The sequence below is a fragment of the Pithys albifrons genome, chromosome 5 (assembly GCF_047495875.1).
Source record: "Pithys albifrons albifrons isolate INPA30051 chromosome 5, PitAlb_v1, whole genome shotgun sequence".
Classification (NCBI taxonomy): Eukaryota; Metazoa; Chordata; class Aves; order Passeriformes; family Thamnophilidae; genus Pithys; species Pithys albifrons.
The window spans coordinates 42,297,636-42,324,189 of record NC_092462.1 but is presented as its reverse complement, the minus strand read 5'-3'; the positions used below and the strand labels follow the sequence as shown (position 1 = coordinate 42,324,189).

At 43.9% G+C, this 26,554-nt stretch overlaps 1 protein-coding gene across 4 annotated transcripts in view; it reads left to right on the top strand.

Annotated features, from left to right (window-relative positions):
* Positions 1-6,393: 6,393 nt before the first annotated feature.
* The window catches only part of IRF2 (interferon regulatory factor 2), a 40,525-nt gene continuing 20,364 nt past the window's right edge, over positions 6,394-26,554 (top strand). Inside the window, exons 1-4 of one of the 4 annotated variants that reach the window (XM_071556304.1) lie at positions 6,394-6,798; positions 17,693-17,795; positions 24,839-24,968; positions 25,885-25,992. In XM_071556304.1, coding sequence (XP_071412405.1) covers positions 25,906-25,992 — 87 coding nt within the window. In that variant the 5' untranslated portion in view covers positions 6,394-6,798; positions 17,693-17,795; positions 24,839-24,968; positions 25,885-25,905. Of the gene's footprint in view, positions 6,799-6,858; positions 6,947-7,006; positions 7,049-17,692; positions 17,796-24,838; positions 24,969-25,884; positions 25,993-26,554 lie in introns of those variants that run through there. The other 3 variants (XM_071556303.1, XM_071556306.1, XM_071556305.1) reach the window with 3 other exon arrangements.

The following is a 26,554-nucleotide window of genomic DNA, read 5'->3' as shown; positions in this document are numbered from 1 at the left end:
CTGGGGAATGCACCAAAGAGGAAAGGCTCAAGCTGTATTTAAATAGCCCCCCAAATATGTACCATCAGAGACTACTGCAGGGTCAGACAATTCTTTTATTTACAGGCTGTGGATCACACAGAGCACTGCCTGTCTTGTCAGCAGGAGACCTCATGAGGAGGAGCCTCCCTTCTTGGCACCCCTCTGCCTCTGCCACCCTTGAGAGGTTGGTGAGGTGTTCCTGTCCAGCATCTCCTGCCTCTCCTCCTGAGATGGGCAATAGTCCCTGCCAATTCTCATTGCCCAGCAAGGGGTGCACTGGTTTGGACCATGAGAGATGGAGATGGGAGGTGGGATGCGGCTTCATCCATGGAGACTGATTTGTCAGGGGATGCCCAAGGCAATCTGGAGAAGGTCCCATGGGTGGGTTGGCTCCTCTGTCCTCCCTAGTTTTGGAGGGGAGGAAAACTCCCCTAGCATGGAGTGGGACCTTTCTCCCCAGAAAGCCATGGGACCTTGGCAGGATTCAAAGAAGGGTGTCATGTGCTTCAGACAGACTGATGGGGGAATGTGTCTGGTGAACATTTTTGCAATGAGTATCCTTGGAAAGTTTATATGTGAAAATCCACTACAAACAGGAAGGTGAAAAGAGAAAAGTCTCTTCCCCCTCAAGAAAGAGAATTGACTTGACTTAAACAAGTTTTGAATTAATAAATCAAATCATGTGTTTACACACAATATGAAGCAAAGCTCTTAATATCTCATTATTATCCTGAAGAAAAAGTATTTGTTCTGACATATCACTTATCTTTATATTCTACCTCAGTTTCACTGGGAAAATTGCCATAAAAGCTTCTACTTTGGCAGAACACTCTATTAAAGCAGGGCTAAGAAGGATCACTTTCAGGTATGATCTGCTGGAGCAGCCTGGCTCCCATCCAGGTTTTCTCTGCCAAACTCCACTCCAGCCCTGAAATGTCAAGATGTTGTACACGTTTTTAAAGGATGTCTTTCCTCTCTAAATTTTGCTGCAAAGGCCAAGAGATGCAAGTGGCCAAAACTGTCTCACAATGGTGGTGTTAAGCAAATTCCTTGTTCCCTTTCTTCTCTTACACTAAAGAAAACAAATTGTGTACAGCAGCTGAGCTAGCAGAGGTGGGGGCTGACGTACTGCAGCCAAATAAAAGCAGTGAGAAGTAACATGAATAGGCATTACATCCCTCAGTAGTGTTCTTCTCTGTCATATATATGTTTTTGGCTCAGAAGACAGGTTCTTCCCACCTACCTATACTCCTGAAGCACCTGGCTGCAGTCAGACCAATAGGATTGGGAAGGTATAAAAATTCCTTAGTAGATGTCTGTCACAGGTTATTATTTTATCTCTTTTGTCTTTCTGACCAAGTTCACTAAGGGCTGGCTAAAGCAGCACCTTAATGAGGGCACATGGCCTTCCTGGAAGTGTAAGAGGCTTCAAGTTGTGATGGAAAAGTTTTAGTTTGCAGTCTAGAGAAGCTACTGTTCAGAGATCCAGTCTGAGCCAATAGATTTTTCCATCCTGGAACAGTTTTCTGTTGTTATTACTTTAGTTATTACCAGTAAAAATGAAGTAACACTTCTACGATCTCATTTCTTAGTAATCTCACTGATTTAGAGAACTGGTTAAGTCTCTCAAGGGTAAGTCTGCCTGCTGGCATAGCCCAACCAAAGACAAAGGAATCATCCCACAGGTGGATTAGCTCTGAAACACGTTAAGGAAATTTCCACTTTGTGCTGAGCAAATAGCACTGGGGTGGTGCTGCCGGCATACAGTACTGCCACTGTGGATGGGGCCCTGCTGCAGCTGGCCAGGAGCCCCACAGCCCATGCTCACATCCCCTGAGATGACGTGGCTGAGCCCCACCAGGAAGGGGCAGGAGTCCGTATGCCATATAAGCCTGAGCAAGCTACACACTGCCCTGCAGCCATTATAGCAGGAGAAGCAAAGGGGGAAAGATCATAGAAAGCCTCAGTTAAGAAACCTGGGCAAAATGAGGGCAAGGACAGAGAAGTGGGAGGCTCTCCCCATACACACTCCTGCCTGGATATAGAACTTCAGATGCATGAAGGTTCCCTCTGAACTTGAGAGGAATTACTCATGTCCATCTATTTAAAGGCCTATTTGCTCAACTGGGACATACATGAGTTAATTTTTTTCCCCCAGCTGTGTTTCCAGGGCTCCATTTGCAACAGTGTGCAGATGCTTCCTGATGTCCACTGCTCTGCCCATCCCCTTTCCCATGACAAGGCTGGGGCCATAGCAAAAGCAGAAAAAGAGCAACAAGCTTTTCTTTGACTTTTATTTCTATGATTTTTAACATGAGCATAAATACTTCTAGAACACTGCAGAAACACCAAAGCCCAGAGAATTCTTTTATTTACAGCAGTATAAACACAGAGTAAATGAAAAACAAAAAACCAAACCCTCCAACAAATAAAACTCATTTCAGAGAAGAAATAAATTACAAGCTGTTAAAGGGTTAGCTGACACTCTTCCATTTTACTTAGTATAATGGAATAATAGTAATGATTATTTGTATTATAATAATATACAGATACTTCAAATTCTTAACTATAATCAGAAATCTCATGAGCTTTTTTGGGGGGGGTTGTGTGTTTTTTTAAATAAGAAAGGTGCCTTTACTATCTAGTGTTTAAAAATATCAGTGCAAGAGATTACATCAGCATCAGAATATTTTTGACAGGACAAATTAAAACTGAAAATAAATTTAACTGTGCATCACATTTAAAAATGGGTGTAGGCACTCAGGAAGATGTGGGTAATACAGTTAAAGTAAGAATTATAGGACTCTTGCAACTGATTTATTTTCTTGATAACTGGCTTGTAATGCAAATTAGCTTTTCTGCTTTAATGTACCAGAAAAATAAAGAGGTCAGCTGTAGGTGAATAGCTAAGTCTGGGGCCCATCTCCATTAGAAAATTCAGCTACTCCAATTCTATGTATGAATAGTCCCAATGCCTGTGACAGTGGTTTTAAGAACCAAAGTAATGGTATAGTCAGCTCCATGTAAAGACAAGGTGAAACCCACAACAACAGCAAAAAGAGAAAATGTCATAAATGCTATTAACATTTTCAAAAATATTATTAAACGTTAAAATTGAGATGGATGGTTTATTTATTTATGTTCTGGAACTTAAGGGATTCCCAGTTTCAAGGATTTTTTCCTCACAGAAATTAAGACCAGGCCACAATAGTGACTCTTTCGTGAAGGAAAAGGAGGATGCTAATGGAAACAGCTGATTCCAGTAGCTGGATCCCTAAGGAAGGTGGTTAAAAAAGGGAGTTGCAAATTTTGGCAATTCTGCAGAGAAAAAGCTGTGGATATATGATGCTTCTGGGTTAATTTTTTCTGGTTTTAAAGCTGCCAGGTCTTATTGAACCAGCCAAGTCAAAAGAGCTATAAAGGCTCTTTTTGGAGGGAGTGAATCACCACTGAAAGTTAAGTTTAGAAAACAAAAGCTGCCCCTTCCCATTACCTTTCAACATTAAGAAAGAAATCGCAAAAGAAGATTTAACTTCTGCTATATCCTCTGAACTTGTGATGCTAGAAGATGTGGAAACAAATGTCTTTTTTAACACACAGAATGCACCTCATCAAGATCCTTAAACATGATCCACTGAGATCAGGTGAAAGTTAGGAAGAAACGGCAAGAGCAAGCTGCAGATTCTGCTCAGTGATCGGCTAGTGTTTCTCAGGGAAGCCAACTGTGTTTTCTTTGACCAAACCCAATTAATGTCATTCACAGCAGTGCCACTTTGTGAATAAGCAGTCCTCTGAGTGTGATTTAAATTATTAAAATTATGGTAAGCATCTTTTCCGCAAAATATCTACTGATAAACTACAGTCTTTTTCACAGCTGGTTCATTCTGTAAACAAATTAAAAGCACATACTAAAAACAACAACAGTCACTGAGCATGGCAAAAGCAAGCCCCAGCCACTCTTCTCTTTGCTTGGAGGAAGGTGTTGAAGCAGCACTGGACATCTCCCCTGCCCTGGGCCATTTGCAGGTATTTCCAGTCAGGCCTTTTCCAAGGCTACCAAAGAGCTCCTAGTTCCTAGAAATTTGTGGCTTTGGGAGCTGCTTTAGGCACAGCTGGTGTCTTAACATTTAACAGACCCCATGGGTTTTTTTCCCTCTGTGAATATGTACATGTGCTTTATTTTGGATCCCCTGTGAACTACGGGCACCTCAAAGCAGGATGTCCCACTCTCTAATTACCTGCTGCATGAAGATCCACCTTCTTCTGTTTGCTTTAAATCCACCACCTGCTACTTTCCCTTGATGCTCTCTAGTCCTTATATTTGGAAAGAAAGAAAATAATCTACCCCTACTCCTCTCTGCTCACAATTGTGTATTCTCTCTGATCTGACTGTTTTCTGTTGTTTATCACTTCTCCATCCTAGATAATCCTGGTCACTTGAATCTTTGAATCACACTAACATCCGGATTGCTCCATATTTCTCCTTATGTTTGTTGCTCTTCTCTTGATCTTTGCCATTTCTGTTACATGAGACAAGAGTCATCATGGGGAGGCATATTGCAGCCCTTCCCATTCTGTTCTTTGCGCTCCATTCTGGCATGTCCACCAGCTTCTTGACAGTTTTTGAGTGCTGAACCAATTCTTCTGTGGGTTATTACGACTGCTAGATCTTATTTCTGGGTGGGAACAAATTGGTTAGAAATTTCTCACTTTTAATCTCTTTAGTGCTGTCTAATTGAACCTAGCATAGCAACTGCCTCCATCCTGGTCAGAGGGCATTAATATCCTACTGTTTTCCTAATTAGATCTTAAGTCTATAAAAATCTGGCTTTAGTTGTTGGAGTTTGCTGATTTTGCTCCTTTTATTGGCATGGAGTGTATAGCCTCTTTCCCTATAGCTATAGCCCTAGTCTGACCTTTCTATACAAGCTGTATCCTGTCACTACCATGTCCTGCTGATTATCCCTGTTCCCTGCACATCTATTTACTCAGCATGCCGATTCAAAGCCAGGCATCCCATGTCCCTCATTCTCATTCCACTCATTTCTGCAGTTTCATGGAAAACAGTCCCTCTGTCAGCTGCTCTGGGAACCTGTGTCCTCCCACATCAGTGTGGACCTCTCCATACTGCTGGAGAAGTTTTGAAGGAGATGTTTGATTTTACTGTCCAGCCTGGGGCATCCTACATCTTGCTTGGAAAACCTCTTCCTTCCCTTTTCTTTCTTCACTGGTGCTCACATGGACCACAGCCACCTTCTAGGCCCCAACATTTTTTGGGAGATGGTAGATTCCTGACATCCATGGGTCCGTTCTAGCCTAAATTATTTTGTGATTACGTTCTCCTCAGTGCAAGGAGAGGCTTTTCCAAACACGAGGACTCGTCACCAGCAGGGGTGGACCCCCTACTTCATCGCTAGCTCAGTGTCCTCTGCATGTCCAGGGCTGCCACCACAGAGGGTCCTCACAGCTCACAGCACCTGGCCAACACCTTCCTCTTCACTTGCGCTCCAGCTGGAAAGCAAGTGAAGAGCCCTTGACCTCACTGCTGAGCCACACCCTGCAAACACCACCTGTCCCAGTATTCCGCTTACCACCGATGGCTGTGCATCAGGTAGCAGCACATGTAGCTATACTGCTTGCTTACCCAAATAAATGCATGTACATGCACATTGCCTATGTACAGACATGTGTGCATGTGACAGACATGCACACAGCTGTCTCAATATACCACCTTTTGTATGACTACATTCCATATCTCCTCCAGTCCCCAAGGCCTTGGGGACTTTCCCTCAGTATTTATGGCTATGGCTAGGAATGGCACATTGCAACCTCTCCTCGGTCGATTTTATATGCTGTCGTTTGAATCGGGATTATCAACATTTGCGTAACACCCTTAGTCTCTACACAGACTCCACGACCAATGGCGGTTCATGCAATCTGTTGGAATCCAAGAGCTCTCTCTCTCTTGAAGTAACCCAGTCGCTGAGACTCGCCGGGTTCAAAGGACCTGATCTGAAACTGCCCTCGTTGTGGAACTATGACACTGTGCTGCTCCAAAGCCAGTGACAGCCCTAGCACGCGTGTGTGCCCGTCCGAGGTCACGACTCCCCCGCAGCAGAGCGGGCAGAGACGCAGGGAGCGATTCAGCGGGTGCTGGCGGAGCTGAGCGGCAGACTCCTTCCCGGCCTCCGGAAAAGCCTGCTCTGACCCGTGGGCTTGTGCATCTCACAACAGTGTCCCCTCGATCCTCGCTTCCCGGGGCTGGCAGCGCCAGCTCTCGGTGCAGTCCCTGCGGGACCAACGGAGGCTGCGGGAGGCCGGGGATAAGCGTGTGCCGGGCGGGGGGGCGGTGGCAGAGCCCCGTGCCCTGCTGTGCCGCCCCGCTCCGCTCTGTGCCCTGCTGTGCCTCTCCGCTCCCCTCCGTGTGCTGCTGTGCCCCTCCGTGCCCTGCCCTGCTGTGCCGCTCCGTGCCCTGCCGCTCGGCTCCGCTTCGTGCCCGGCGCTTCCGCGCCCGCCGCCGCAGCCCTGCCCCCGCCGCCTGCGCGGCCGGCCCGGCCCGGCGGAGAGGCGGGGGGATTTCCAAGCGCCGCCGGCCTCGCCGCTTCCTCTCCTTGTTTTGCTTTCGATCTGGCCCTCTCTCCGCCCGGGCGGAGGCACTGAACTTTTAGTTTTGCTCCCGCGATTATTCAGCGCCTGTTTTCATTTCCATTTCGCGTCCCCTGGCAACGGCGGTAACCTTGAGGAATTATATAAGGGCCGCGAAAACGGGCCGGCAAGGTAATTCGCAATTGTTCTTTTTTATTATTATTATTTCTATTTTTATTTCTTGCTCAATTTCTATTTCCCCGCATTGCCGCCGTTTCCGTGCGCGGGGCCGCGGGGGGCTCATCGCGTCCCAGATGCGCATCGGGTTTAAAAACAAAAGGTGGGGCTGCAGCGCCCGGGGCCGAGCCTGGTGAAGAAGGGGCAGGGGAGGGGGGCGGACGGGGAGATGCGGCTGCAGCCGAGATGGAGCGGGCAGAGAGGGGTACGCGCCCACCTCGGATAGGGAGGGAGGGAGCGGGGGCGCTGGACAAAGCGGGGGCGGTGGGTCGGGATTGCCGGGGCGCGGTCGGGCTGGCGGGGGGAAACCCGCACTTGTTGCGGGGCTGCGGGCAGGGTTGGCGATGCTGCGGCGGGGGCGATGGCCCCACGAGTGCGGGGGGGGGGGGTCAGGGGGCGCGGCCGCGCCCCGTGACCCCCCCCCCCCCCCGCACTCGTGGGGTCATCGCCCCCCCCGCGCAGCGCCCGGTTACACAAGCGACGGGGCGGGGCACCCCTCGGTCCTGGGCACGGAGGGTCCCATCCTGCCAGGGGTTATTATGGCAGCGGCACTGCGGGAAGAGGAGATGGAGCTCGGCGGAAGGAGGAAGTGCGGCCGCCGCTCTGTTTTCCCTGCAGGAACAGCCTCCGGTGCGGGTGCGGGCACGGCCCCGCCGGCCCATGGCCAAGCCCTGGATGTCTTCCCGCAGAGGGAATTCAGGAACTGGGGGTTTGTTTGTGCGCAGCGCGGAGGGCCAAATCCTAAGCGTCTTGCGATGTCTGGGGTCAAAGTTGAGCGTACTCGAGGGGTTGGATCCCGCGGCCCAGGTTCGCAGGGATGCTTAGGTCCTTCATGCCCAGTTTGAGCACCTAAACAGCAAAGTTGGTGTCTTAGTCTTGCTTATTTAGACACAGAGCTCAGATGAAGGAATTTCAGAATGCAGGACTTTGTTTTTGATTAGTGTGCGATTATAAATTATAGCCCAGCTTATCATAGAATCGTAGAATCAGTTGGGTTGGAAAAGACCTCCGAGGTCATCAAGTCCAACCCTTGGTCCACTCCAGTCCATTTACTAGATCATGGCACTCAGTGCCACATCCAATCTCAGTTTGAAAACCTCCAGGGATGGTGAATCCACCACCTCTCTGGGCAGGCCATTCCAATGCCTGATTACTCTCTCTGTGAAGAATTTTTTTCTGATCTCCAACTTAAATTTCCCCTGGCAGAGCTTAAGCCCGTGCCCCTTGTCCTGTTGTTGACTGCCTGGGAGCTAAAGCCTTGCAGACAGCAGTCTCTTGAAGGTATGAGCAGCCATAAACTACAACCTCAGTGTCAGGAGATGAAATACAGCATGTTTATAGTTATTTTATTTAAGTCTTAATGGGTTTGCATACAGTAACTTTTGCAGAATGCTTCTGTTAATACAATAAAGAGAGAGTTGAATGGAGCAGCAACATTTAAATTCACCCTGATACAGAATCAGTGACATTAAGTAGCAGAATCTGCGAGGCAGATGGTTTCAGTCTGAATTGCAGTCTTTCCACGCCACCAGCCCCTGTGGTGTGTCCTTCTCTAGCCCCTGTTAGTAACATACCAGTGGGGAATTACTTCATATGCCGGTTATGTTTCCTGGTTTCTTTTCACTGGTAAGGGGTGGTGGAAGGTGTGAGAGCAGGACTGTTTTGACACAGTGTCACTTTGTCATGGTCATGTGCTGCACTCTTCTTCAGCAAGGTACCCCCATGGCAAGGTGTGAGCATGCTGAGCCCTGTGTTACCTCTCTGAGGCTCGTGGTCCCAGCGGGTCGACAGATGCAAGTAGAGTAGTCAGGCATTAAATTTGGCACGTCTTGGTACTGCCGCCTGGTTGGTTACTTGCTGACTATAGGAGGGTCGGGTTTCAGATGATGTCAAGTCAGGCTCTAGAAAAGAGGGGTTCTTCACAGCCCATGTTGCATGGAAAGGTGTAGCCAGGAGGTATGAGAAGTAACATGCAGGCTGTTTGGAAGGGGGGTTAAAGGTCCCGTTCTCCATGGCATGTAGGCCTTTTGGATGTGGGACTAAGTGAAGTTAGAGGCAGAGTCTTAATACAAAGGTGAGAAAATGGTGAGGAAAAAGAAAGGAAGCTAATGCAAGAAGAAATGGAAATACTTTTGGAACAGAAAGAGTTTACATTAGAAGAATGGGCTTTATGTAAATAAATTTACAGCCCGGGTATGTATACCTTTAATTAAAACATTTACTTGTATATACTCTGTGTATATTAATACATGTTTAAAAGCAAACAGTGGGGAAAAGCTGATGGGTGAAGAATGTAAAGTTTGCCATGACATACCTTCTCATGAAGAGGCACATCATTCCCATTGTATTAAAACATGTCCATCATATAACAGTAGGAGTATCAGGAACTTTGTAGATGTTCAGATATTGTAGAGACAGGCATGGAGAGGATGCAGAAGCTTGCATGTGCATGAAGAGAGATACTTTTTGTCGAAGAGGAAATAACTGTTTGGGGAAGTAACACAGGGTCTCATGAATTGATGTTCTAGGTCTGTATAAGAGTAGAGATTAGGGCTATATGACTGTCTGCTCAACTAAGGTGTTGACAACAACTGTCGTATGTTAAGGCAGCATAGAGAAACTACAAGAATAGGAAATAAAATTGTTAATGGGAGGTCTCAGTTGCCCCCACATAGATTATGTCATGCTCCAACATGAAATTTGCCCAGGTACAAAAAAAGCATACTTCCTAGGTGTAGCTTGTACAGGCACTCTGTGGCTAGTAACTCTGGGCAGGGTACTGGCCAGCAAAAATACAGTTCAGAGTTATGCATTCAAAATCCCAGCCAGCTTTGATGTGACAGTAATCACAATATCTTTAAACTCGCTGTTGCTTCAGGAGCAATAAAGCCAAGAGTTGTTATGACTGTTCAGTTTTCCAAAGTAAATCTTCATAAAGCAGAGAAAGAAATTAATCAAATGGTAAGAGACAGCCAAAAGTGTAAAATAGTTGCAGGTGGCATATAATTCATCAAAATCACTAGTAGTAAAGGCTCAGAGCAATTGCATGGCATCATGGTCAGAAATACCAAAAAAGCTGATCAGGGTGACAAGCAAAGTAAAGAAAAGATATCTTTCAAACGTTGAAGTTTTGTCTTCAAATAGGAAGGGTGGAAAATAGCATAAAAACTGTGTTAAACACAGTAAAATAAGCCAAAAAGAGTAATGGAACAAGCTGCTAGAGGCATGAAAACAATTAGAAAATCCTCTTGGAGGTGCATCAAAACCAGGAAGCCTGCTGATAAGTGATCTATGTTTAGAAGGAGTGCCCAAGGAAGATAAAGTCATAGCAGAAGAGTGAAACAAATTCTTTGAGCCTTACTTAACTGAGAAAGAGTTTTGAGGAGATTGTCTTGCAGGAGGCTTTTTTTTTAAGGAGTGAGCATGTTGAAGAATTTTTCCTGAAGTGTAGTATCTGTAAGAGAGGGTATCAGATAAACCATTGAGAAGGATGAAGTAGAAGGCAGGAGGTGATCCTTGTTGAAGAGTGTCCTAGTTCAGCAGGAGGGACCAGCTAACCCTGTGTGGGGGTGATCAAAGCTGTGTATTCTACCCCCTCTAATCATTCCCCAAGGACAATGGGCCATTAGCAGCAGCTGCCCAGGGAGCCATTATCACCTTCACACCCAGCCTGAGGGGGGCGGAGCTGCTAATGGGCCATCAACAGCTCAACACCCCCTGGCTCCCAGAGTCAATCACCCATTGTGTGAGTCCCCGCCCAGGGGGAGGGACTGAGTGCTCCCTGAGGGTACATAAGTGGTGGGTAAGAAGACCTCGGGTACTTCTCGTCGGATCCAGAGCAGCAGCAGGACCTCGACAGCAGGAGATCACCGCTCTCGCCCAGACCACAGCCCTCGCCTGCACCAACAGGTCTTTCTTTTCCTTTTGCTCGGGACTTGGGGGAGCCACAGGGGTCTCAGCACAAGGGCAAACAAACCCCCTTGGGTTTGTGCCCCAGGACACTGGGTTATACTGCTGGGGTATTGTGAGTTGAAAGCAATTTCCCTTGTGTGTCAGTGTTGCTATAATAATATTATTATTAAATTTTAGCTCTGACTTATAATCTCTCTCGTGGTGAGTTCATTCTCCCTTGCTGGTTCACCTTCAAACCAGCACAAAGAGGTCTGGAGAAACATAAAATAGGGAGTTGCTCATACGTTGTGTGTTGTGTGTAACTCATTGCATAGGCCTGCCTTAGTGCTCCAGGAATAGAACATGACAGATCAGCTGTCTGTTTGTCAGGGTTTCTGGGGAGACTGAGAACTCAAGGATGGGCATTTTTGTTTGCTTCTTTGTTTGCCAGGGATTAGTGTCTGGGACTAGTGAACCTAGTTATAAATGTGACATGTTGACAAAGACAGGCAACTAGGCCCAGCTTTTGTTGCCAGGGAGTTCAGCGTTGTGACTCTTCCAGCGTTATCTAAAGGTATAGGTGAGCTCTTGTCTGGTTGGTACAGTCCTTACTAACACTGGGCCAGTTTCAGGGCGGGATCAGTTTGATCAGTGACAGGAGATTGCTGGTTGTACCCCCTTCCCCCAAGTCTGCCCACAGTTTATGCCATTCAAGGAGTGGAAGAAGGGATAGGTGGTGGTGATTTATCAAATTTGCTGTCTGTATTAATTCATTCAGAGCATGAAAATCCCAAAGGCTGAGCCACAAAGTCTGCAGAATAATCTTATATTGGAAGTCTAAATATAAGTTTGCAGATAAAGTTCAGTAGAGACGAATGTAAGTGTAATGCATGTGGAAGGGAATGCAGTCTTAACTTTCCTTACATGAGGGTGAAGTGTGAACTGACGTTTCACTCAATAATCCAATGAAAAAATTAATTCTGTGCCAAGATGTGGCCTAGAAATGAGAAGACATGTTAGGAATTATTAGGAAGGAGTGAAAATAGAAATAGAAAACACCATTGGGCCATTATAAATCCGTGGTGCTCCCCTCTCCTGATTCAGGATGTAGTGCAAGTTGCTAGGCTGCAGAGAAGGGTGTCAAAGATGATCAAGGGTATGAAGGTGCTTTTTTGAAAGAGTAAGTAACTTAGAAAAGATGTGACTGAAGGGGTTTGGGGGATATTTTAAAAATCATTAGTGTTGTGAAGATAGTGAATAAATAAGATAAATGACACCCAAATAAAATGTTGGGAGGTAGCTTCAAAATAACAGATGTTTGTACTGCAATACATAAATTGTGGTGCTCATGGCCACTGTGTGTATGCCAGGAGTTTACTTGGGTTCATGACTGATTAGGCAGTATGTGGGAGAGAAACTTGCTGTGCAACTTCTATGTCAGAACAGTTCAGTATCAAATTCTGGGCTCTGATTGCCCACAAAGAATTACTGCAGGTGCTGATCAAGAATTATTGCTGAAAACTGCTAAGAAACTTCCACTGAGAAGCATGAGCTATGGTCCATTTGCAGATAACACAGAGAAGCAAGACTGCTTATTGCCCTTATGTGAGTCTTGTGGCATAAAACCTTACGAAACTTCCGGAAAAAAAAAATTAAATGTCTGTGATGATCCTGTTTAATCTGTGCTTGTTACCCCTGCACTTGTTAACCTGTCAGCAATTACAGTAAGGTTAAGTGCATCCTGTCTGCATTTAACATTGCATTGGAGTGGTACCCCTGCAAAATTCTTCTGATATTTGCAGACTAGAACTTCAGCTTGTATTTTGTGCATCTTATATGGAAAGTCATGGTCCATTTGTAGGTAAAACCATAAAACTAATCACGTGTTGCTCTTACTTATCTCTGGGACTTGTTTGTAAAGATTGCTCTTTTGAAATTCGATTCTTCAAAGGGCCTACAATGGTTGTGATATTGAGGACATAAACCATAAGGCAGTGTTTACAGAAGTTTTATTGTAGCTTATGCTGCAACAAACTGTGATCAGTGCAAAACATTTTCTGGCTTGTCCTTTGAGATCTCAAGTGCAAAAGCAAAACACAAATAAGCAAGCTAGAAAGATTTTGGGTACCGTGTATGAATAATATTATGGAAAATAATAATTTAGTGTAATTAAATAATTTCCCCTTGGGTTGGGTTCCCCCCCCCTCCAAAGTTTTGTTGGAACTGTATGAAGGTTCCTCCATGTATTCACTATATGTGAACTCTTGTGTTAAGATGAAAATACATTACCATAGCCACTAAGAAAAACTGAAATCAGCAATTGGCAGTTAGTGGAAGGGAAACCAGGTTAACAGTTTAGATCTTAATGTTGACTTATATGTATATAAATATATCTCTGTAGATACATGTATCAACATATATATAAAATATAAAATTAAGATTTTTTTATTTAGCATCAATGATATATTGTGCAGCACACATTTTTTATTGTTAAACTGTAAAAAGTTAGAGTGAGATAGATTTTCAATTTCTTGGAAGCTGATGAAAAATTACTGGTCTTTTAAATGACCTGGGGAGAAAACAAAGAAATGGTAACTAATACAGTAATATTTACTTCCTTAATATGTAATGTGTAATGTGCTGCAAGCCCAGCTTTGTGTATATTGGAAGTCTTCTGACCCCTTTGTTTGCTTGGGAGCAGATTGCGGTAAATGTCTGTAGTACAAGGCAAACATTTTATCTCCTTGCAGCTTGGACATAGGCATTAGGAGCAAATCTGCCTGCATGTGGCACGTTGTTTCACCACAGGTGCACAACTAAATTTTAACTCTTCAGTTATTTTAACATTCAGTGGTTGCTACATAGGTTGCTGGCTTTCAAGATAAGCTTGGAAGTAATAATTTCCATATTCCTGGTTATTAAAGAGTAGAACAGGTTGCGGTTTGGTAGTTTTTCAGCTAACCTTTTCAGGCTTGGCTGGTAGTTCCCAGCGTAGTTCTGGTGTCAGAAATGGAGTTAAGGTGTGGCAAAGCAAAAGTGTTCAAATCCGTCCTTTGTTTTGAACTGCACGTGGCAGTGTATGTTGTCTAATTTCCCTTTTCCTGTAAAATTATTTTACTTTTAAATACTTAGATACTTAACACTGACACAGCACAAATGAAGGAAGAGTTGCTTATGCATTTGGTTTTAAAAAGTCTGAAGTGTGGTTCAAGTTCTGCTTTTTGATATAAGTGGAGGGATACATGTGGCTTGAAGGGCCTGATGAGTGCACAGAAGACAAAGCCTGTACTGTAGTATTCCTGTTGATATTGAACATTGCTTGACAGCATTCCAGGCAAGCCTCTTGCAGCTTTATCTGAGCAAGATAATGCCTTAGTTGTGTAATAAATTAAGGTAGCAATAAATTTAGGTGTTTATGTGCACTTCATGGAGATATATGTATAAAATACATGTGGCGCATAATGTGGGCTTTTGTGCATTTGGTACACTGACTGCTCTGCTAAGGTGTTGATTCATGTAAATGGATATGCAACTGAGATGAATCAAGTGGAAAATACTGAAGCACTGAATTTAATTGGACTAGGTATAAAATTTGTAAAATCAAAACAAAACACCTCCACCCCAAACACTTTCCAAAATTGTGACAGCATCTTAAAAACTTTATGTAAAACAAAAACAACTCCACAATAGGAAAACAGGCAGGATAGGAAACTAATATTTTTAAATTACTGAAAGCTTGCCTGCGGTAACAGAATTCCCAACAGTGTTACAAAAAAAAGATGAAAGCAAAACTTGAGGATAAAATTGAAACCAAATACAAACAAAAGTGAAACTGATTCCATTGGTTTTCATTTCCTAATTGGCAAAAATGAAAGAATAAACACAGAGCAAAGAAGCATGAGAGCTGAACTTGAAAAATTAGTTCAGTTTTACAATTTATTTCATCTGTTGGTAAATTTGACTGCTGCATGCCAGCAAACTACCCAGTAGGGAGTAGGAGCTGCACTCCTCGTTTACCCAGGTACCACTTTTCACAGCCAGAGGTCTGGTCAGCAGCCCTGCAGTGTGGGAAGTGGCATCTTCTTTGGTCACAGTTTTGAAATGCTGTGGCACACATGCACAGAAAGTACAATGGAGGTGATGGCATCCAGTACGATGAAAGGCAGTCAGTCATTCAGCTGCTAGGTGCATTTGAATTTTATTCTTGTTGAGGTTTGAGTTGTTGTAGGATCAGGTATAAAACATGCGGTGCCCATCTTTGGGGTCATCCTCTTAGATCTGTGGCAGATCAACAGTAACCAAAGGATTTTATCTGGTATGAGCTTTGCTGATGACATGAAATGACTGTGATTGGTTTCACTCCATTTCCACAGATCAGTCAACAGCTAGAAGGTCCTTTTTGACCTTGAGGACTACCCGGTGAGTTAGGCAAACGATGGCAAAACGTTTGGTGGTTGAGTGATCTCAAATGAATGTCCTTCTCATATGCAGAGTTGTGGGTTCCTGGGCTGTATCGACAAAAAGTTTGGGTGTTGACAAGAAGCTTGGACAATCTCTGCTCTGCTGAAGTTATACTGGGGTGAAATAAAAGAGAGTTAAATTCCAGAGGTCCAATTCTCACACATTTGAACACATTGTATTAAGGCATATAAAACCTAAACGCTTTGGATGCCGAAACCATTCTAGAGATTTGAGATTGATGAGGGAAGCTGAAGAAGACTAGCTTTGTTTAATTTAATAATATTTCTTCAGCTTAGATGAGAAATGAAGATGAGTTGGGTTGTCTCACTCTAGCTCAGTAGTATTTTAGGAAGCTTCCAAGACAGAAATAGCTACTGCAGATCACAAATGGAGGCTGTCTAATTGCTCGTGGTCTGTGGTTAACACAAACATTTTAAATTAAAAGCACATTTTGTAACCAATCCTATTAACTGTTCATATCCTATATGTCCTGTGGCAGAAGAAAGAGTAGCATTTTTAGAAAAAGGAGAATGAAATCATACCATTTCAACAAGCACAAGTACAATCACTTAGTATTTGCCAGTCTTTAAGTGCAAGCCTTTCAAATGTGTATACAAGAGAAAGATACTTCTCTTAAATCCTCCAGTGTCATGCAATATCTCTGTAATAACTAATTCAATTTACTTTTTGTGTGTATCTCTGTAATAACTAATTCAATTTACTTTTTGTGTTCAACACATCTGCTGCTTTCATGGTGCTATTTTTGTAACCGTAAATATGTTCACGTGACAGACATGTTTCCAGCTCGCCATGTGGGTGATTCAGAGGATCTCAGCCCCCAAGTCTGTGCCTGCTCTGATCTGTCTGTAAAGAAAGTGTCTAAGTAAGCGTGAGAGTGTTTTTTACAAATCCGAAATAGCGTATACTTTTCTTTAATACCTTTTCTTGGAAGTTAAGGAGAAACTGCTTTTATGAAAGGGCTGAATTTGCTGCTCCCTGTGAGGTTGGGCAGGGGTAGTTTATGTCTTCTGCTCTAGGATCTGGGTGCTGTGCTCACGATTAGAAATTTGGATAGCAAAGGTGTAGGTGTGGGTTAGTTATTAACTTCGGTGGTAGAAACTGCCCTTGCCCAGACAATAAAATGAAAGCTTTAAGCAAATATTAAATCGCACTTTAGCATAGTGTGCAAATAGTTTTTGCTGTGTGTTGCAGAACAGTATGTTACACAAACAAAGGTAGCTGTGAGAAACAATCTCAATCTGAGCAAGGTGGATTACATCAGGTGCAGGTCATGGCCAGTGAATGTGAAAACTCCTCCTTGAATGCATTTCTTAGTGTTTGCTGTCTGGAATAATTTTTTCTGCCTCTCTGAGTGCTTCTAAAATGTCATTGTCTTTTTGCCATCCTGCCTGAGCCTCACAAGCCATCAGTGTGGGAACACTGAGATTAAGCACTTTTATTTTACGATGGCTGTTTTTCTAATGTATAGCACCCTATAAAGTACTTACCCTATAAAGCATTTACCCTGTACTTAGGCAGGGGAATTCTAGGCAGGACACGGAGATGAAGACTGCCCAGGCTTTCAAAAGTGCTTTTACATTTTATGACACTGATCTTGCGGGTACTTGTATGTGTGATTTTCCACTGCTTTCAGAGGGACCCATGTAGAAAACGTGCTTGTTAAAAGTTTTAGGGGTGTCTTCCTGTAAACCTAGTCACGGATCTTATAAGAGTGCAGTGGTCTAACAGAACCAAGCTGTTGAGTTGCATCAGTGAAGTGATTCTTGATATTTGTTTGAGCCTTAATAGCCTTCTAGTTTTCACCAGGCTTGAAAATGTTTTTATGACTCAGGTGTCAAATGCTGAGTTTTCCTGGCAGCTTTAAAGAACACATGGAGTTTGGCTTCAGTGGATTCCAACTGACACAGCTAAGCAGCAGCAGTGAGGTTATTCAGAAGTGGATTCATGTGTAAGCACTTAATTCAGGAATAAATTTGATTATTTGGGGGATAATTGCTCCCCAGTGCAAGGAATTAATTACTCCTTGACAACCATGCCAGCAGATTTCTTGTAAACAAGCCCATCCCAGACTTGTCTGAGTGAGGTACAGCTCTGCTACTGAAAAGTCACTACCTCTCTTCTAGGCAGCTTTTGGGAGAAAAATAGTTAGATTTCCCAGATACTGGGGACAAATTGTGGTCAGTCATCAGATGTAACACAGAGTTTAGGAAGGAAATGAATTAGGTATTGGACTGATTACTAATAATTGAGTTATGGTTGCTTGCAAGACTCATGGAGGAGGTGTCAGGAGAAGAGTCTTCTGTAGTCACATGCTGTTACCACTTGCACAGATGTGTTGGCATCCTAATGGCACCAGAATCTGGCATCTCCAGTCTTCACTTCCTGAAAGACCTGGGAAACAAATGAAAGAAAGCCCTGGGAAACAAAGTATTCTTTTAAAGCTGAATATAAAGCAATCACTTTGTATTGTCACCAGACTTGCAGACATTGGAGTGTGTGCAGATGATCATCATGGCAAGGATACTGCGGGGATGATCTTTAACAATCTGTTAGAAGCTTGGGCCAAGTTCCCAGCTGAGGTAAGTTGCTGCAATGCTCTAGAAGTGAATGGGCTCAGCCACTGACACCATGCTGTTCAAGTGTTATGACAGTGTCCAACATAGGAGCTAGTGCAAGGGAAATGTCATTGTTGGTACTGGGAGGTTGAAGCATTGTTTCATTATGGCTAAGTCCAGAAGCAAAAACCCCCATCCTTCTGGGTCTATTGTATAAGATGGCTTTTACTCAGTGCACTTCTAGTCTACAAATCCAAGGGCTGCCTTTAATAATGCCTGAGATCACTGCAAAATAGCAACTCATGTCTTGCTGCTGAGGGAGAATAAGCTTTGTATGGAAACCAAAGGAAAGAGCCTGTTTTGATGTGTGATGTCTGAATCCCAGCCAGGGAATGTTAACACCCTTTGGGTGGAACAGAAATACTGTAGGGCTGATGAAACACACTCTACGTACAGTATGAGTTCCCATTGTATGTTTTCCTGGGCATGCTTATCATGCAGTCTGTAATGCTGATTTCAATACATGTTTGAGGTATTTTCTGCCTTTGTTTTGTTGGGGATTTTGTTTGGTTTTTTCTTCAGGGCAAGTCACCTTGGTTGTTTTTTGCCCTCTGTCCCTTGAGGATGCAAAGGCTTTTCTTACTTCCTTCTTTGTGTATCTTACTTGGATAGAGGAGCATGAGAGGAAGGCATGCTGAATGTTGGCCTCCATCTCCATCTGCCTTGAACTGAGGTGGACACAACCTGACCCCTGCTTTGCAGGGCCTTGAAAGGTTGGGTAGGGATTGAAGCTGTGATGTGGCAACCTGGTTTCCCAGGCTTTTCACCACCCCACAGAGCTTTCCTCTTCACAGCCATGGTCCTATTGTAGCCCTGCCACATTTGATGTGGGAACATAAGAAGCAGCTGAAGTACTGCTCATTGATTGCATGTACAGGTTCTTCCTAATGGCCAGGTCATGCCTTAGACCAGTCTGCCCAGGACCTGTGCCCTCCTACCCTGCCTGCTTCCAATTCTTTGCTTTCTGGCAAGTCTTGATGGAGTTTCCTTTTTGCTGCAGGCACCTGAGCAAATAAGATACCCCCTTTCCTGGCTGCAGTGAATTATTCTTCTTGGTGATGGGTAGGAAGGATTTAGCATTCTCATGATGTCTTTTCTGCTGCCACCAAATGTTTAGGAAAGAGCAGGAAAAATACTGCAATTGCTGCAGAGTGGATCAAGTGTTAGAGCCAACATAGAAGCTGGTTCTGTGGAACGTCGATCATGGCATATACTTTAAAGGACCACAAGACAAGAGGTGCTTAGTGAGAAGCAAATGTGCCAGTGATGTTTCCCCCATCCCTGCTGGTTCAGCAGAGCATCACTTACAGAATAATGGGAGGGAACAAAAGAGGCACCCTTGTATGCAATTAAAAGACCAGAGAGGGTAGGTTTTGCTTTCTTCCTGCTTCGTATCTGTTTTCTAAGCCAAGAGCTTCAGGATTTTATTTTGAACCTGTAAACCTTGCACCTCTGAGAACAGCAATGCCTGCTTTTCCTCATTTACTACTCTTTAATCATGTGTTTTGTTCTTTGTTAAAAAAGATGGATATTTCCATAGTGTAGCATTATAAGAAAGGAGGTATGTTAATTCTGTTTCTGTAACATTAGTGATCAGATTCTCCTCTGCTTCATGGCAGATGGGAAATGCACCAGGCAGAGGTCTTGTATCCCTGCAGCTTGTGGGCAGGAAGATTTCAGATGTCTGGATTTGAAGCAGCTGAGTAAAGTGGACTTGTGTTGTCCTTGTTTCAGTGTCAGTCTCACATTTCTAAACTATTTCTAAGCAGATGAGCCTAAGAGGTTTTCTTATGTGGGAGAAGGCTCTATCCCTCTGAGTTTGACTTCTAATCAGGACTTTGTTCAGAGTGCATAGGGTTAAACCTTTGAAAGGGGCATGCACAACAGAATAGCTGAGAAAAGTGGTGGAATCTGTAGAATCCCTCATAAAGGCAGAGCCCAGTCTGTGACCAAAGGGCAGAATTTTGCTCCAAGTACTGTTCTTTAAAAAAAGATCATGTTTCCTTGTATCCTAGAACAGTCTTGGCACAGGCACAAATACAGAACCCAGTTCCACGAATCCTAAAATTAGCGTATGGTCTCATTTCAGCATATCTCTTTGGTCACACAGGATGATTGATGCTTTTCTGAACTGCAGCAGTGTTAACAAACAAAAGCAATAGTTTAAAAGATTATCAGCAATGCAGAAGTACAAGATAACTTAAAAAAAATATTGTTCTGTGTTTGCAGAGCAAAGAGACATAGATACCATGCAATGTTCTGCACATATCCTCTAGGGAATGGATGTTTTTTCACAGCTTTGGGGAAAGGCTGTGACCTACTTCACAAATGTATCTCCAACATTCTTATCTCACCCTACATTCTCAGAACCATTAATAAAATTTCCATGTACTGACAAATCTTGTAACTGGGTATTTTGTGATGGGGAAAGAAGAATTGCTTTTCCAGATTTTTTTTTAGTTCCATAGAAATATATTTTTTAATAAATATCCACAGGCATAGAGTAGCTTGTGGTTTTGAGATAACGTTATGCTTTTTCAGTTAGCCAGATGCTGTCAGAGTGAAACTGAAGGGAAGAGAACATCTTGTACTGCTCAGATGTAATGCCTGCCATGCCATTGCTTTCACTTTCTGTCTACAGCTGCTGCAATTCTAGCGAAGAGCTCTTAATTCTCAAAGGTTACACTTTCTATATGGAAGGATTGTTATCTCTGTCAGGGGATAAAAATCAGCTTTACTAAAACGGTTTAGCATAGAGTTGGGGGGGACTACAAGCTCTTTATTAAACATTATGGAGTGAAAATACTTATATGTATATACAGATTGCAACCATCACATGTTTTTCTACTCTCTCTTTAAAGATGAATAGCTCTTGAAAATAATATTTTCTGCTATGCCTGTAAAAATTGAGTGCTGCGAGTTTCCTTCTCAAGAGTATTGCATAAAAAATCTTAGAAAAGTACACCCTGCGAAGAATGTGTATATAGCTGAATTTCAGCATGGTTACTGTGTCTTTAGGAATTCTGTGGTGACAGCTATCTGCTCAATGCCCTTAAGTATGACTACTCCTAAAAATGTGCTTCTCATCCTTACGTCATTAGGACTCTTCTTTCAGTTGTGTGTATCTCAAAAAGCCAGCTTGCCTGGTTCACCCCAGGCTGCTGGTGTGATTTCCTGGTAGAAAGCTCATTTTCAAACGCAGCGTGCAGTAGCAGAAGCACTGTTATTGACTGACCTGCTCTGTATTCCTAACTTGGCCGTGCTGGCACCAGCTCCAGCTGATCCTGTGACCTCTGTGTTCCATGGCACTTGTCCTCCATGTCACACCTGCAGGATTAGGACAGCTTATAGCTTGTTACGGGGTAGCCTCCACCGTGTTTTGGAAGTGTCTAGTTGCAAAAAATAGGGTGAACTGGCCACAGGACTAGCACAAATAGTGCAGTGAATAAAGCTTTGAAGAAGGTCAAAATAATCCCTCCATAAACCACACAAATCAGCACATCGTGGGCCATGCCTGTCACATGGGAGTGTCTCATCCCAGGCTCCCAGTGGTTTACCCCTCCAGACAGTTGCATTGGGGTTGGTATCTTGCACGCTCAGCGCTTGTTTGGAAATAATTTTATTGATGTCTTAATGTCCATCAATATGTATAAGCTCCTATCACTGAAAAGACAAATGTCCCCAACTATGGCCCCCTCTAAGAATGAGGCGGGTGATAAAAATGGACTGAGAAAAAGGAAATTCATGGAGCTAACAGTCTTAACACGTTTTTAAGAGGCATGCATAGAAACAGTGGTTCTTGAAGATTGGCTGTCTTACTAAAAATGCCAAGCATTCATAAAATGATTTCCCAGCAGGTAGCCTGACATCCAATGTCTAAGTGAGCTTCTCTTTTCATATAGAGCTTAAAAATGCTTTCCCAGGTCCCATGTGCAGTTGACTGTGTTTCTTGGTGATTATTCTTCGCTTCCCCCACAATGGGACAGTAATAAACCAGAAACAAAAACAAGCAGGAATTATTTCTAACATAATGCCAGAAAGTTTGACTCCAGTGGTGGGTCTCAGGGAGTATTAAGCATTTTCCCATGTTTTCCCCAAAGAGATGCTGGATTTGGGTACTGTTCAAGTTTGAAGCTGTGGTCTAAAAGCACAGGAGCTTCATTAGTGGTTTTGGATTAAGGGGTTCTCCCTGGCCACTCCAGCTGCTCCTTCCCACACTGGAGTGTTTCCTCTGTAGGTTTTGCTGTCACTTATGTCTTTGAGCAGGATGAGAGCTATGGTCCAGGTTCAAATGGATGAAAAAGACTCTACAGAAAGAAGTGTTGCTTGTAAGCCTGCTAAGTTTCTGGTCTTGTTCAGTAAGCTGCCTATGCAAACAGTAGCATGCAACAAAATTGGGATGGCACTGAAGGGTGGTGGAGTGTGAGGTGGTTCTTTGCCACTGCAGCCCCAGCTGACTCTGCTCCTCTCCCCGGCCACCCAAATCTGTGGTCTCTCCAAGGTGGAGGAAGATGGTGTCAAGTGACCCATGGCAGGCATTAAGCCGTTTTTCTCCTGATTAACCTGAGTGTGAAGGTTCAGGCGGGCAAAGATAATGAGGTTTCTGGAGAGGTTTGCGTAGGCCAGTGGATGGGTATCCGCAGCTCAGGACATCATGGTGGTGGTGAAGCCAGTGGGGACTGGATGCCTTGGCAGCTCTGAAAATACTGTTTGAAATCCAATTGCCCCATGGTACAAAAAGTACAGACAGCTGCACATGGCTTCTAGGTGTAAATGTGCAGGGGAAGTGCAGCATTAAGGTTGACCAAGAATGGGAGATAGGTGCATAGGTGCTTGTGGTTTTACAGCCTGCTCCAAATCATAAATATTGGTGTTTCGTTCTCCTTAAAAGGATAGACTGTTTCTGCTTTTTTCTTTCAGCTGGGTAAACACTGGAGAGAGGCTGGAGTAAGGAACTTGGCATGTGTGCTGTTTTGTATGGCTTACCTTAGTTTCTGGCTTTGTAGGTTTCCTTTACAACTAATGTATTCTGATGAATGGTGAAACTGGCTTGGTGTTAGGTGATGGCCACTGGAACTTTGCTGCCTGTTTTGGAGAATTACAAAAGGCTTCTCAAACTAGAATGGTTCTTAATGTCAGGTGATTGATTCTGTACTCACTGAGGGATGGACTTCAGGTTTAACGACCTGGAGCGATTGGAGTAGACATTGAAGTGCACCTATTGACCCCAGTTATGGACAGACAGAAGCTACTTTTAAGGAACTGCAGAAGTTGATGTTTCTTTTTGTACAAATAAATCATGCATTTGTCAGGTCTGGAGGGGAGATGTGGCAGCTTCATTTCCCACAGGCAATTACTTGGTAGAGCTGACTTGATATTTTCATCAAAACAATGTTGATGTGCAACTGCAAAAAGCCCCAATATATTTTAGCACTGTTGTGTTCAGCACTGTCCTGAGGCAGACAGATCTGGGGGTGTCCTCTGAAGACGTCCAGCTTTATTTTGGGCAGCATGTACTCTTAGAGGAGCACAAGAAGGGGTGTTTTGGTGAGCAGAAGCATAATGTACTTGCCCCTCTGTGAGAGACATAGCCCCAGAAAATGCCCACTGTTCTGCCCAATTGGACATGATTATGGGGTTATTTTTAGCTGGGTTTGAATTTATTTTCAGATAAATAGGTCTTGGAAGCCACTCCTCCCTTCTCAGAAGCCAAATTTTTCTTCTGATTACCTTGGATTACTTTGCCTTGGCATGGGTGATGGATGTGAGTGAAGGTGTGTGCTGACAGCTGCAGGTGCTAATCCCAGAGGAGTCCCAGGGTGCCGAAAAGGAGATGAGCACCACACTGCAGCATCTGCAGGGGAGCAGCTGGAGAAGCCCCCAGAGATGTGGGAGGGAAGAGACAGACTGGCTCAGTTGTGCCATTTTGGGCAAGACCAGCTTCCTTGCAGTAGCAGTTGTTGGCAGTTTTCTCATTTCCTGAAATGTGTTGCTTTTGCACAAAGGCAGCTTCTGTTTCTCCCATGTTGCCTGTCCCAAGTGGGATTCGTTGCTGCTGCTTTCAAGATGACTTTTCTGCCTTCTGTCTAATTTGTTTATTCAGATGGGCTTGAAATTTGTGTTACCCAGAAGACAAGTCTGACTGCTAAATGGGAACACTCATATATTGAGTGTTGAATCTGATGCAGTGTTTCCAGGAATTGTCTCAAAGTATATGCATACTTAAAGATACCTTACAAAGAAATGTATCTGTTGCAGATGCTTGTTTCTTTCTTATCAGACAAATAAAAATTTGTTCATGTTTTTAGTACATTTCCACTTGGATTTTTCAGCTTTGACACAAAGAGCAGTGAGGGAAGGTGGTGCAAATCTCCTATTCACCTTCTGCAACCTGGATGAGGATGGCTGGTGCCAAGGGCAGGGGCCTGCACTGCTGGCTGTTTGCCACCAACCTGCGGGCTGAGAAAGCTGTACCCATGTCACCTTCGTCCAGAAAACAGCCTCTCTCTTGCACAAAGAGGGGATTTGCACAGGGGCTCGGCCACTGTTGGGTTCTGGGGTTTGCTGTTCTTGTATGTCTGATGCGCTCCTGAAAGGCGGATGAGCAGTTGCAACCATTTTCTGAGCTATCTTAGAGATTTGTAGTTACTGCAACAGATGGCAACTGAAGTGTGAGTGACCCCTCCGCACAGCAGTAAACAAAATGCCGATACCATTGCTAAGAGATTAGTGTAAGCATGGCTGCTGGTAAATTCTCTGAACATATCAAAGAGCCTTATTGTTGCACTCAGGTTTTAATTCCTTGTTAGTTTCAGGAAATACATGTCCTCAGAGCAATGAGAGGAAACTTTGAACGTTTTTCTTCCTCTTGCACTGGGTGTGGGCTTGGTACTGCCTAATTGTTAGTCTGTCTGATGCCTGTGCTTCCATAGGAAGTGAGAACAAACCCATTTGTGACATTGTTGGGTGCTTTCAATTTTTTTTCTCTTCTTTATTTTTATTTTAAGATCAAAGGTGACAAGAATTGTGGAGCAGAGAAGTTAAGAATGATGCAGAGAACACAGATGTGAAGAACAGAGGAGAGAGGAAGGAGCTGAGACCGGTGCAGAGGGGGCAAGGAGAAGCAGCAGCCTAAATGCAAGTACTTGAACATGGAAATGATGGATTGCAGGCTGCTTAACAGGCATTTAATGCAGTGCTGTAATATGCATCTAGTGCCAGTTGGCCCTTACAGAGTTGTGCCTGAGATAGGTTAATGTTTTTAAAATTTCTGCCTCAGGTTCAATACTTTGGACTCCTATGTCAATAATTTACAGCTCTAAACAGGGAAGTGGCATCAAGGTCATGTGTGTGAGAAACAGGAAAAAAAGAAGTCAATTGGAGTCTTAACTGAATAACATAAGGTGGCGTGATGCAGCTGAGTGGGCTGTGAAGCACTCACTTCCTAGCTGAGCAGCACTGAAATGTAAAATAACAGCTAAAAAAATTAGTGACTGGGTTGATCCAAGAAAGCTGGCGGGAGTGGCCCAAACTACTCAGCCACAACTGAAGCAATCTGATAAATTGCTGTGACCTGAAATGCATTTTTCATGATTTTAGTCCAGTTTATGGGACAGAAACAGACATTTGAAAGCACTTTTCTTAGCAGATGCATTTTAGCTAGTACAGTAATGCCTCCAGCATGTGGATTTTTTTCTTTACATATTTGTGATTTGCAGAAAAAGGTCTTGTGCAAATTGCAGGTCTGCGTGCCAAAAAGAGGCATTCTTTGTAACCTCTGGTATCCTGCCTGTATCAGCCAAGCTTTTGCCAATATCATGTGTCTTACTCAGGTGAAGGTTTTCCTGATCCAGGTGTACCAGAAGAGTGTTTTCTGCCATAAAGATTTTATGTTGCTCTTAGGGGAGGCTCGCACACAGATTTAAAATCATTATTATATTTACAATTGTTCAATGCTTGCAAAACTTTAATATGTCTGTACTGTGCAGAGGTGGGGGAGCTGCCTGGGAATTCAGTCTGGAAAATATGTAACCTTGTCCCTTTTTCCCTGCAGCTCCTTCCCAGGTGGGTGACAATGCCTGTCGAAAGGATGCGGATGCGGCCCTGGCTGGAAGAGCAAATCAACTCTAACAGAATACCAGGGCTGAAATGGCTAAACAAGGTAATGGGGGGTGCATGCATGCACTGAAGAGGAACTTATAGCAGTGGTTGAGGTCTGAATAGGTAAATCAGCCCATTCCTGGGTTTCAAACGGGTGACGGGTGACGTTGGGAGGAAGGGCAGAGCTGAATGCTTCCTGCTGAACCTGTTCCTCCAGCCTCGGCTGCCAAATCTGAGGCATCTTGCTTTGGTCTGGTGGATTTGTGGCTCCTTTGAAAGCATTTTCCAACTCTTTGTTGTTGGAGTGAGCGTTTCTGGAGACTCTGATAGGTGTTCTTTTTTTTTCATGCTGCGAACACATTGTTCACCAAGTAGCATCAGAGGGACGTGAATACAAGGTTTCTTCAGGTGGAAGACTATATACTGAGTTAAACTCTGGGTCGAAGCAACGATCTCATGTTTCGGACTTGTATGACTTCTTTGATACTTCTCTTCCTGGGAGAAAATGGAGTGATTTTTACTGTGCCAGACCCAAACCTTAGCTCTTACTTAGCACTGTAGACTCTCTGAGAGCGCAGGTGTGAGCTCCAAAATGTCAGTGCCCAATTTGAATTTTTTTTAAT